The sequence below is a fragment of the Prionailurus viverrinus genome, chromosome A3, assembly GCF_022837055.1.
Source record: "Prionailurus viverrinus isolate Anna chromosome A3, UM_Priviv_1.0, whole genome shotgun sequence".
Lineage (NCBI taxonomy): Eukaryota > Metazoa > Chordata > Mammalia > Carnivora > Felidae > Prionailurus > Prionailurus viverrinus.
Genome location: NC_062563.1, coordinates 19161900 through 19175469, shown reverse-complemented (window position 1 = coordinate 19175469; position 13570 = coordinate 19161900). Strand labels below are relative to the sequence as shown.

At 40.3% G+C, this 13570-nt stretch overlaps 1 protein-coding gene across 1 annotated transcript in view; it reads left to right on the top strand.

Annotated features, from left to right (window-relative positions):
* The window catches only part of TOP1 (DNA topoisomerase I), a 95208-nt gene that overhangs the window by 52928 nt on the left and 28710 nt on the right, over positions 1–13570 (top strand). The window contains exons 8-9 of the mRNA XM_047852436.1: positions 1807–1913; positions 10158–10273. Coding sequence (XP_047708392.1) covers positions 1807–1913; positions 10158–10273 — 223 coding nt within the window. The remainder of the gene's footprint in view (positions 1–1806; positions 1914–10157; positions 10274–13570) is intronic.

Here is a 13570-nt window from a genome sequence, read left to right as displayed (position 1 = left end):
TAGTAATAACTGCTTTAAACCGTTTGGAAAAAAGGACGCTTAACTTTATTTTTTTATTGTCCTTTTCAGCAACCCTCTCCCTACAGGGGAGGAAAAAAAACACACAGGCTGAAAGACCTAGAGTTAATACACAGTCTTATTATGGCCAGTACCCTAGATGGCAGAAGCAGTCCTGAAACCTCACTAATTGGCTGTGGTTTTGTTTCATTTCTGGGAATTGTTGGGAAGTCTCTCAGTGACTGATTATCCCATTTTGAGGCTTGAAAACATACAGTGTAGCCAGTGGTTTCTTGATGGGACCATCTGCTTGCGTGTTCAGAAGCTGTAGGGAGAATGTCTTAACTGAAAAACATTTCCCTTTCCTGTGGTGTGTTTCAGGCTAAATAGTAAACATTATCTGGATTATATGATCCTCTAGTACTTTCTCCTCCCAAACATACATTTATATTCTCCATTCCTATTTTAAAATAGTTTGGTATCATAGTCCTTCCCCTTCCTTCTAGCCCAAAAATCATTTGCTTTAAAATCCTGAGTTTGGGGCGCCTGGGTGACTCAGTTAAATGTCCGACTCCAGCTCAGGTCATGATCTCGCGGTTCATGGGTCCGAGTCCTGCGTCAGGCTCTGTGCTGACAGCTCAGAGCCTGGAGCTTGCTTCAGACTGTGTCTTCCCCTGTCTCTGCCCCTCCCCCGCTCATGCTCTGTCTCTTTGTTTCTCTGTCTCTCCCTCTCTCAAAAATAAATGAACATTAAAAAAAGAGTTTTAAAAAAATTCTGAGTTTATCCTGATAGTTATATCCTGTCATGTAGTCCTAGGATGTTTATATATTCCAGTCATTCCCATGAGTCACACTATTATTTTTCTGGTAATAGCAGCTATATAGGACCTTGAACAAGTGACCAAACCCTGTTTTGGAGTTTTCCTTGATTATAACTGGAAAAGGTCAAACTGTCGATAAAGGTCTTGATTCAAGCCCTGCCATTCTGTAATTGATTTTAAGAGGACTCAAAACCACCTGTCAGAGCTACATAAAACTTGCTGAGTAAGAAGTTATCTTGGATAGGTAGGACAAAGGAAAATATTCTTTAAGAGTTTAGATCCTGTGGAGCAGGACCCCCACCTGTTGAATAACACACTTTTTACTGGATGTGTGTGTTTTGAGATTAATCTCCTGTGTTACTGAGTTGTATTTGTTTATGTTTGTGCCACAATGACAGCTCATCTAGGGTCACAGTTCAAAGAAGAGCCATAGAGAAATACATTACTGTACTAGAAGTTGGTGATCATTTTAGGACCTCTCAAATACTTGTTTATTGCTTCGTGACTCTATATGCAAGCAACAGTGATAGTTAATATTCCCCCACTAGACTCCATCAGGAATTTCCTTTCAAATTGTATAGTAAGTGTCTAATACAAGGCCTATACCCATTATTTGATGGTGTTGGGAGAGGTTTAAAAACAAGTGAGTGTAATACATTGGGATTCCTCTCTATTAACAGTGCTCTCCTAAACATTCCTCTGAGGCTAAAAAATATACGTATAATTTCCTAGACTCTTCCATGCATGGTGAATGTTTTTAACTACTTTCTTAGGTAATCATTTGTCAGGGAGTTTTGGGAAATACTGCTCTAGAGAAAAGGACCAGTAAATTTTCATTCACTTATTAAATTGAGAGGATTGGATTTAAGAACCTCTCCACTTGTAATATTCCGTGGTTCCAGTTTTTCTTCCTAATGGCCCCTCAGAACTACTTCTAAAAATGTGATTGGTACTTACTTAAGTGCTTTCTCACCATGTTTCTTTGTAGGATGGTAAATTGAAAAAACCCAAGAATAAAGATAAAGATAAAAAAGTTCCTGAGCCAGATAGCAAGAAAAAGAAGCCGAAGAAAGAAGAGGAACAGAAGTGGAAATGGTAACATGGCAGCCCTGGTTACAGTGTCCACTCTTGGGTTCCACGGCCTAACTGAACAAAAGTGTTATTAAAATTTAATAGCCTGATATTTGAAGGAGGAGGAAAGTACTTAAATCTTTCCAGAATAACGTGCTGAAATAAGTTTTCTAGGTCCTAGCAAACATCCTAGTGAAAGCATTAACTACATTTCAACGTACTGGTTGTCAAAATTTGGTCCCACCCTGGAACAGAATGAACTACAGAAGTAGAGAGAGAGAGAGAGAGAAAGAGAGAGAGTGTGTGTGTGTGTTAGAGGAATTGGCATATGAAGAAAGTTGCATTCAAAATGATAGAGAAAAGATGGATTATTCTATAAATCAGGTTCAGGAAACTGCCTATTTATAGGTTTAAAAAATAAACTCCACAAGAAAATCTGGATGAATATTTTATAATTGTAGAATAACGAAGACCTTTTGAAGCAGGATATATAACCAGAGCCATAAGGAAACGATTTATAAAATTGGTCTATCGAAATTAAAATGTTGCATATGGCCGACAAATTCATGGCATTAAAAACAATCATAAGGGAAAATACTTGCAGAGGACTGAGATTCTTAATATGAAAAAAGGTCTTTTAACGTAAATATGAAAGGAACGGTCTTAGAAAAGTGATCAGTAAAACATCTTAGGATAGGGGAAAAGAAAGATGCCAAGAACAATAATCAATGATACATCTTTTTGTTTAATGTCTTTCAGATTAGGAAACAATGCGTATCAAAATATCTAGGGTTGTAATTAAGAAAACAAGTGTCGGGGCGCCTGGGTGGCGCAGTCGGTTAAGCGTCCGACTTCAGCCAGGTCACGATCTCGCGGTCCGTGAGTTCGAGCCCCGCGTCAGGCTCTGGGCTGATGGCTCGGAGCCTGGAGTCTGTTTCCGATTCTGTGTCTCCCTCTCTCTCTGCCCCTCCCCCGTTCATGCTCTGTCTCTCTCTGTCCCAAAAATAAATAAACATTGAAAAAAAAAAAAAAAGAAAACAAGTGTCATTGACAATGGGAGTGAAGATTTACTCTTTATGGGAGGAGTATAGTAGTAACAGGGTACTTCTGAAATGTGCTTAGGTTGGGAAATTTTATTTTTTAATAAATTTAGCTATTTAGAATTTTGAAATAAACAAGTATTTTTAATACTGATATGTTTTTTAAGCTATTTATTTGAGAGGGAGAGAGAACACGAATGGGGGGAAGGGCAGAGAGAGAATCCTAAGCAGACCCCATGCTTGTCAGTGTGGAGCCCGACGTGGTGCTTGATCTCACGAACCATGAGATCATGGCCTGAGCCAAAACGAAGAGTCCGACGCCCAACTGACTGAGCCACCCAAGTGCCCCTAATACTGATATTTCTTACAACTTTTTTTTTTAAATTTTTTTTTTAATGTTTATCTATTTTTGAGACAGAGACACAGCATGAGCAGGGAAGGGGCAGAGAGAGAGGGAGACACAATGTGAAGCAGGCTCCAGGCTCTGAGCTGTCAGCACAGAGCCTGACGCGGGGCTCGAACTCACGAACTGTGACATCATGACCTGAGCCGAAGTCGGACGCTTAACCGACTGAACCACCCAAGAGGCGCCCCTCTTACAACTTTTTAACTACTGTATAATTATACATGATTTATAGTTGTGTTGAAAAAAATTTGAATGATCCAGAGGTGTACAAGTTAGAAAAAAATGAGTTCTTTTTCCCATTCTTGTTTTTCCTTTCCAACTCTGAAGTAACTACCATTCATAGTTTGGTGTGTAGAGTTTTAGACCCACTAGTATGCATTTCCTCTGTGGCTTTTGTAATTTGGAACAGTAATCTCCCCAACCCAGCATGTCTGAGGAAAAGGGAAGGATCAGTCACCAGGGAGGTGACTGAGAGGAGCAGAGCTGAAGTGGCAGAAATGCTCAACACAGCTATGTAATTGGCATAGTTGGTTTGAGCATATGTGGGGTTAAAAGGAAAGTCTAGAAACAGAAAGTCACAGAGCAAAGGAATCCTGGGCCAGAGTCAGGAAACAAAAGGATGTGTGTTTTTATTTTCTTCAGAGTTTTTCAGAGATAGACTGTTGACTGTTTTAAGATAAAATGAAATGATTATGTAAATTAGGGGTTGTTATTAGGAGTCATGAGAATGGTGAGGTAGTGATCAGTTAAGTGTTTCCTGAACGAACAAGTTTATTTCCTGGTCATCACTAGCTCCCTGCTGCCTTCCCCCTTCCTGTGGAGCCTTGGCTTTTATTGGGCCCTGAAGCAGACATTCTCTTGTCCTAGTCCAGCCTTGTATGTGTGGAATTAGATAACCCTTGAAGAGTGTAATAGTCTCATTTTGCTTCTGTGGTTGAAATCCTTATCAGTGTTGCCACACATTAATCCCGAGAGACCATGACCTTTGATTTTTATATTCTTATTTTGGCTTAAGTGGGACTGCTTAGTCTTTCACTGAAGATGGTTGGTTTGGGGGTGAGCTGTCTTTACTACAGCCTCCAATGCATGCTATCCTCATACATTGTTAAATTTTGTGCTTTCTTTAGCACATTGCTTGTTGGCACACTAAATTTTTAGAAGTAGAGAACAAAAATGATTGGCCTCTTAACTGATAGCTTGCCCGTTCTTCCTTTCATGGTAGGTTGCGTACTGTACTCTGAAGTCAGTTTTCTCGTCCTCAGTGTCTGCCTGCCACTGGCAGCATAGTCAGGGACCTTAAGTGGAAGATACTCTCATTTTTAGTATTCCTCTTGGCATCCCACTGAAAGTGTTACACACTTCACCAGGCACACATGAAGAACTTTTTTCTCCCCCCACCCCTCTTACCCACCCCGCAGGGTCTGCAGACTTGTTAATCTTGCCGAAAAGAAACCAGAAAAACTTTGATCTTTATCTTCCTCACTTTGGTAATTGTGGAGAGGGGAAAATGGTTCAGATCCCCTCTGGGTTTTATTTTTTCACATTTCCCCCATACAGACCATGTTACAAGTGCTTGTGGTATGCTCAGGCTTGTCTGTGAAGACCTATTTACCCAAGAGCCCCCCTGTTTTTGAGGGTTACTCTTTGTAGGTGTATGGAGTTTCAGTTCTTGAGTTAAACACACTTTTCTGTCAGGACTGACCTGTCAGAACAGAAGTCCCGTGTTTGTTCTAAACAGATGATTCTTCACAAAAAGACCTAGAAACTGGGGTGTTCGTTTGCTGTACTAGGTATGACTTTAAATGGAGTTTTCAGTCTTTTTCAACAAAGGCAAAATGCTGTAAGGATTTAGGATTGTAATGTAAGGAATTAGTGTTGAAAGACCAGGACTCAGAAATATAATCAGTAATAGTGATAATGAAATTTATGGAATATGAATTGATACTCTCCTCAAACCAGAGAAACTGTCCTTGATTCCAGAGATTAGCTTCAAGAAAGCTGTAGTAACTGAGCTTTATTTCTGAAATTTTAAAAATTACACATTTACAGTGTACTGTGAGGTGCTTCTTAACTGCGAGGGAGCTTGATTTCACACACAGCACATGGATGTTTACCTTCCTGTCTTACATACATTTCTAGCACATTTTCACCTTCCCCTTTTCAAGCGTATTTTACTATCCATTGATACCTACCTTGAATTCATAAGTCAAGTCTGCCATAAAGAAGTCATTTTGGTGTCTAGGTACATGTTTTTCTTAATTTTATTGGTGAGCCATTGATGTAGGCCTAAAAGGACAATACTACTGTTTTCATATTTACAGTAATAGTTGTTGATCCGATGATATCAGCCTGTTGAAGGATATGGTCTCTTTCTGTTTAAACTGGGGTTTAGTGTTGAGTGATTCACTGAATCTCTTATTTTACTTAAATGGTAGAGAAGTTACTGTGAGTCCTCAGGATGAACATGCTGGAATAGGAAGAATTATAAAAACAGTTTGGAGTCTAAATTTAAAAACCACTGGAGGGCGCGTGGGTGGCTCAATTGGTTAAGCGTCTGACTCTGGGTTCTTGGTTTCATCTCAGGTCATGATCTCACAGATTATGGGATCAAGGCTAAGGTCAGGCTCCACAGCTGGCAGTGTGGAGCCTGCTTGGGATTCTCTCTCTCTCTCTCCCTCACTCTCTGCCTACCCCTCCCCTGCTCATGCTGTCTCTGTCTTTCTCAAAATAAATAAATGAAGTTAAAAAAAAAAACAAAACACCGGAGTTGGGGTACCTGGGTGGCTCAGTTAAGTGTCTCACTCTTGGTTTTGGCTCAGGTCTTGATCTCACGGTTCGTGGGATCCAGCTCCCCTGTCAGCCCAGAGCCTGCTTGGGATTCTTTCCCTCCCTCTCTTCTCCAACCCTTCCCCCCCAAACAACAACCACCACCACTGGAGTTGATGAGAAGAATGGAACCGAGTCCCAGTATAAGGGAAAACGTGGTGTTCTCAGTCTCCTCACTGTCACTCTGGCAGTGCTGCACATAGGTGTCTTGCAGTTGCTTTCATATACATGCCTACACACATAATACATATATACGTACATGTGGATTTTTTTATGATTTGGAGAGTAACAGACTCTGGGATTTGGATGGGTTCCTGCATCTAAGCCTTCCTGTGCCAGTGTCTAGTTGGGAGATTCTGCCAGTTTCATATGTGGAAGTGGTAGGTTGGTTATTGAGGATCTTTGATGTAGTGCTCCTTCTAGATTTAAGATTCTGTTAAATCTTTGAGGTTTTTTTTTTTTAATTTTTAGTTATAAAATACAAAAACCTAGAATTTGCCATATTAACCATTTAAGTGTGCGGTTAAGTGGTACTAAGTACATTCACGTTGTTGTGTGACCCTTAGCACCATCCCATCTATCTCCAGGACTGTTTTCATCTTACAAAACTGAAACTCTCCCTCATTCCCCTTTCTCCTGGCTCCTGGTAACTACCTTTCTGCTTTCTGACTTTGAGACCTATCAGCCAATTTCAATGCATGATCCTAAAATTGGATCCTGGCCTATAAAATACATTTTGAGTATAATTGGGAAGTTTTTAGTATGGTCTAGGTATTAGAATGAAGCTAATTTTATTAGATGTGATAGTATCATAGTTATGTGAGAGAATATCTTTCTGATTACATAACCTCATGTAAGTGGAAATATACAATGTATGGCCTTTTGTGACTGGCTTATTTCACTTAAGAAAATGTCTTCAAGGTTCATCTGTGTTGTGGCATGTGTCAGATTTTCCGTCTTTCCCAAGGCTGAATAATATTTCATTGTATGTATAGACCACATTTCGATTATCCATTCATCTATTGATGGATCCTTAGATTGTTTCCACCTTTTGGCAGTTGTGCATAGTGGTGCTACGAATGTTGGAATGGAATGTTGCTGTGAATGTGTTTAAATATCTGCTTTGAATTGTTTTGGGTATATTCCTAGGAGTGGAATTGCTGGACCATGTGGTAGTTCTGTGTTTAACTTTCAAGCACTCATTCACTATACTGCTTTCCACAGTGGCTGCACAGTTTACATTCTCACCAGCGGTGCACAGGATTCTAATTTCTCCATATCCTCATCATCACTTGTTATTTTCTGGTTTGTTTTTGTTTTGATAATAGTCATCCTAATAGGTGTGAACGAAATCTCATAGTTTTCTTTTATATTTCCTAGTGACTGGTGATGTGGAACATTTTTTTTCAGATGCTCACCGGCCATTTGTATATCTTTGGAGAAGTGTGTATTCAGGTCCTTTGCCTATTTAAAAAAAAATTTTTTTAGCGTTTTTTTTTTTTTATTTTTGAGACAGAGACAGAGCATGAGCAGGGGAGGGGCAGAGAGAGAGGGAGACACAGAATCGGAAGCAGGCTCCACTCTCTGAGCTGTCAGCACAGAGCCCGACGTGGGGCTCGAACTCACGGAGTGTGAGATCATCACCTGAGCTGAAGTCGGATGCCAAACCGACTGAGCCACCCAGGCGCCCCTCCTTTGCCTATTTCTAATTGGATTGTTTGTTGTTTTTATTGTTGTAGTTCTTTATTTTGGATATTAATCCTTTATCAGATAATAATGCTTTGCAAATTATTTTCTCTCATTTGTGGGTTGTCTTGTCACTCTGTTGATTGTGTCCTTTGATGTGCAGTTTTTAACTTTGTAGTCCAGTTGGTCTTTTTCTTTTGTGGCCTGTACTTTTGTCTTAGCTAAGAAATCATGGCTTAATGCAGAGTCATGAAGCTTTTGCCCTTCTGTTTTCTTCTACGAGTTTTATAATTTTAGCCTGTATGTTTGTGTCTCTGATCCATTTTGAGCTTATTTTTGCATATAGTGTAAGGTAAGGACCCAATTTCATTCTTTTGCATGTGAATGTCTAGTTTTCCCAGCGCCATTTGTTGAAAAACCTACTTACTCCGTTGAATGGTCTTGGTACTCTTGTCAAAAATCATTTGATCATCTCCATTGACTTTGGTTTTATAGTGATGCTCTTTTTACAGTAATTTGGTATGTGTAATTTTTATTTGATGTTTCTGAACTTCGTTTAAAATATTGGAGTTAGGGGCACCTGGGTGGCTCAGTCAGTTGAGCATCTGACTCTCAGTTTCAGCTCAGGATGGTCTCACAGTTGTGAGATCGAGCACCACAGTAGGCTCTGTGCTGGGCACGGAGCCTGCTTGGGATTCCCACACCCTGCCCTTCACTGGCTTGTGGATGCGCTTGCTATCTCAAGATAAATACTTAAAAAAAAAAATAAGGGGCGCCTGGGTGGCTCAGTCGGTTAAGTGTTCAATTTTGGCTCAGGTCATGATCTTGGCAGTTGCGCGTTCAAGCAGAGCCTGGAGCCTGCTTCGGAATCTGTGTCTCCCTGACTCTGCTCCTACCCCTCTTGTGCTCTCTCACTCTCTCAAAAATATATAAACATTTTTTAAAAATTATAAAAAATAAAATATTGGAGTTGGAAAAAATATTGTAGTTAGAAGATGATAAATAATATGCATAGTTAGCCTTTAGGAGTATTCTGTAGAACTTTGGAGCTTTTTAATTTTAAAGTAGAAATAGTGAAGATTAAAATTTGTGAAGTTTTAAAATATCCTATTCTGAGGCATCTGACCCTCGATTTCGGCTTAAGTAATTATCCTAGGGTCATGGGATTGAGCCTTGTGTTGGGCTCTGTGCTTGGCCTGGAACTTGCTTAAGGTTCTCTCCCTCTCTCCCTGCCTCCCCCCCTCTTTCCCTCTCTCTCTCTTCCTCCCCCCCCCCCCCCGCACTGTCCCACTCCCTCCCTCCATCCCTCTCCCCCATTGGCGCTCTTTCTCTCTCTCTAAAATAAAACAAAAAGTAATAATAAAATATTCTATCTGTAAGACAACTGACTCTTAAAAAAACAAAATGGTGATGATGGTGAGAGGGTCTAATTCAGAAAAAGAAAGACTTTGAGACCTATCAGCCAATTTCAATGCATGATCCTAAAATTGGATCCTGGCCTATAAAATACATTTTGAGTATAATTGGGAAGTTTTTAGTATGGTCTAGGTATTAGAATGAAGCTAATTTTATTAGATGTGATAGTATCATAGTTATGTGAGAGAATATCTTTATTTTTACAGGTGAACTATTTAGAGGTGAGGTATCATATCTGCAGTTTACATTGCTGAAATGGTTCAGCAAAAAATAGGAAACTTAGCATAATATTAGCAGTTGTTGAACGCAAGTGATGGGGATATGGTATTCCTTGTATTTGTCTTTTTCTGTATGTCTGATCATTTTTAGGGTTTTTAAAAAACTCTTTGCACTAAACTTTACATTCAGTTAGTTACCAGTGTCTGCTAGATAGCTCTAGGTAACCTATGAGTACCTTAAACTCAGTACCCCAACTGAACTGTTATTTCCCAGTCTTCTGTTCCGTCTTGCACTTTCTTATAGGGTTGTTTTTCCCTACATCTTCACCTGGCATCTACCTCTGTCATGTATACCATGGTGGTAAAACAACTCTTCCATTTCCATATCTCCCAGTTATTGCCAAGGTCCTTGAGTTGGGATCCCTTGTATCCACTCGTAGAACTGAACTGTTGAACTGTATTTTCCTGTGTTCACTTGAGTATTCCATTTTATTTATTGTGAGTGTTGGCTTTTTGAAGGTGAAGAATACTGGTTCTTTTGATCCAGGTCTTGAATGTGGCGCCCAGAGTTATTTTAGAGCGTCAACCAATTGAACGATAAATTCTTTGGGCATTTAAAAATGACACTTTGTATACTAGGTGATCACTGAACGGTGTTATACTTTATCTTTTAAAGGTGGGAAGAGGAACGCTACCCTGAAGGCATCAAGTGGAAATTCCTAGAACATAAAGGCCCTGTTTTTGCTCCACCATATGAGCCTCTTCCAGAGAATGTCAAGTTTTACTATGATGGTGAGTTATTCCAAGGTTGTCTAATTGTTGGCCAAGAAAAGAGCCTGCTTCTACTTAGGAATAGAAAACGTGGAGGGATCTTGTGCTATATAATCCTTTTTGTTTATTTCATTTTGTTTTATTGTCATTGTGTGGTTTGGGGGAATGGTCATCAGGTGTTTACTTACCTCTTAAAGGCTCATTTGGTGATGAAGGAACTGCCTTGAGAAAAAGGAACTGTTAATGTTTTAATTACATGGTCCCCAAAAGTTCCCTCCACATAGCTTACAGCACTTGGTCCCCCAGTTAAATGTTTTTATCTGAACTTCATTTCTGAGAAGCCACTCTTTGCAAGATTTATTAGAAAAGCCTTACTTGAATGGTAGTATTTTACCTTAGCAATGTAATGCAAGCTGATAAGCTGCTCATCATGAGAAATAGTACTAGTATTCAGTTGAAGATTAGTCAGCCGTCAGCCTCTAGGTAGGGCTGGTCAGTGTCAATCACTCTGTACATAGCACAACAATATGCCTTTACTATATGTGCAGTCAGATTTCATAGGCTGCTGTAAAGAACTGCCCGCCTACGCGCTTCTCTCAGAACACTCAGAGTTGTCCATTAACTACCATTGGTGTTTCTGTCCTTGGGCTGAAGAATTGAAGAGTACCTTTGACATTCTTCCTGTTTGCAGTGTAGCACTGTGCAGATGGGAATGTTCAACTGATCTCCCTCATTCCAAGAGTTCTATCCATTAATAGCTAGAGCATTTTCCCCCAGACCCTTACATGCTTAAGATTTGCTAGGTGGATCTGGACTCATTTAATAGATGTGGACTAGTATTGGGGGGTTCTGAACCAAGGGGTCTGCTGACCAAACTTTGAGAAATACTGGGCAGGAAAACTGCCTAAGGGCATTAGTGGTGAACACACTCAGGAAAATTCTCGTACATCTCTTTGTCCGCCAGTAATGGCCTTAGGGCCACAGATATTTATAGATAAAGGTAGTAGTTTATACTGGGTCTTGCAAGTGGGGGACATGTCAAGCTTGGCAAGCTGGAATTCATTTTTTATTCAGTGTGCCTGTGTTAGACACCAAGACCCAGCAATGGACAATATTGACCACGCTCTGATTGCACAATATTTGCAGTCTACCAGGACCCTATAGCCTGAATGACAATTACTTGCATCATATAAACATTCTGACTTGTGTCAACCAGAGCACACAGGACACAGTTCTATTAGCCCTCATAGTTGGTTACTTAAATATAACTCCAAAGCCAAACTCCAATGAGGAAAAAGAGCCTAGAACCTTGGAAGAAGACAATCCTAAAAGGCCATGTATTTTGTAGCTCATGTCTGGACTTACCAAGAGCTTTAGAAAGCTCAACTAGTAAAGCCCCATTTTGAGGTTCAAAATGATTTGAAGGAAAGCTAGATTCTCTAGTCTCTTGGGTTTCTCTTTTTCAAGATGGGAAGCCAAGGCCTGAACCAGTCATCACTGGTCACTATGGTCCTTTCCTTCATTCTTGGCCAGTGCTCCATTATAGGAGCTCCAGCTGTATCATTTTCTCAGTTGGGTTTCTCACCGGTATTTCTTCCCTTTGATTACGTAAACTCGCATTGTGCAGTAAGTTAGGATGTTGTATTTGAATTATTGGTCCAAATTGATATTGTAAGTCCTGCCTGCTCTCTAGGGAAAAGAATTCTCAGACTCCTTTGGAACTGCCAGGGAGGCAGGGCACCCGCTTGCTGAAGCAGTGATTTGTCTCTCTTGAGAACCTCCAGTTTTCAGCTCTGACTCAGCAGTTTCTTCTTCCTGGAGCTCAGGCTTTTCCACAAAGTGCTCCCATTGCCAGGAATCTTCTAGTCCTCTTCCCGCCACTCTGCTGCTGGAGAGCTGTCATTTCCTCTTTTGACAGCTCATCTAAAACAGGAGGCATCAAAATTCCTTCCTCTGTTGGTACAGAATTCAGTAAGATTGCCCAAAGAGTCTCCATTTTTTTGTTTTTCAAATATTTATTGATACTGGTTTATGTCAAACAGACCTAAGAACAGTTTACATTCTTTTCTTGCCATTTATTTTATTTCATTTATTTTATTTTTAGTGACTTGAATATAGTGACTTAAATTTATAGTGACTTAAATTTAGTGACTTAAATTTTCCTTTATATCAGAAACATTACAGGGCGCCTGGGTGGCTCAGTCGGTTAAGTATCTGACTTCAGCTCAGGGCGTGATCTCACGGTTCGTGGGTTCGAGCCCCGCATCGGGCTCTGTGTTGACAGCTTGGAGCCTGGAGCCTGCTTTGGATTCTGTGTCTCCCTCCCTCTGTCTCTCTCTGCTCCTCCCCTGCTCATGCTCTGTCTCTCTCTCAAAAATAAACATTAAAAAAGAAAAAGAAACATGTTACAGCTTTACTGGCAACTCTAGTTCAGACCTGAGTTGGGGAGAGCTGAAGAAGTGCCGGAAAGCCTTGAAAGCTAATAACCCTGTCGTCCCGAAAATGACTTCTTTCAAAGGCAGGAGGTTGGGGGGAGGGGGAGGAGGTTTGAATGGGGAATGTGGTGCCACCTGTTGGCCTTTCGAGTTGCGGATTCCACACAAGTTCTGTCTACCCTGACGATTTCAGTTTTGTGCCATGATTCCCTATATCCCGCAATTAGGGATGATGATTTCCCAGCCATCATGAAATGAGTTATCTTCTGAGTTTTGAAATGAATGGATTTCTGGTTAAGATTTAGTTTTCTATAATGAAAGTGAAAATCCTTGGTGAATTTTAGTAGCTATGTAATAGCAAGACAGTAGGATGGTATTTAACCGCATTTTAGGTATAGTCAAATTATTATGCCGTGGATTAGTTCCAGATGGTGTTGTAAAGTTGGATGTTCAAGAAAAAATGGAAATTGTCCCTAAGAGTACGGTTAAAGATACTCTATTCTAAAAGTAGATTAAACTCCCAAGTACTTCCCCTTATTGCTTTATTATCTAATTAAGGTACACAAAGCCCGTAGGCCTCATTCAGATTTACGTTACAGTTAGCCTTTTTCATTGTATAACATCAGGATTCCTTTAGAACAGCTTTTGCTAACGTGCACGCTACCAAGAATCCCAGTCATCCCTTGTGCTCTGGATGAGTCTGTTTCCCTGAAAGAGGCAACTTCATAATGCCTGTGTTCCAGAGCAATCATCTCAAACTCTAGTATGCACACGAGTCACCTGAGGGTCTCTTAAAATGCACTTGCTGAATCTATAGATCTGGGTTGGGGCTTGATTCTACGTTTCTAACAGAACTCCCACGTGATGCTAATGCTGCTGATCT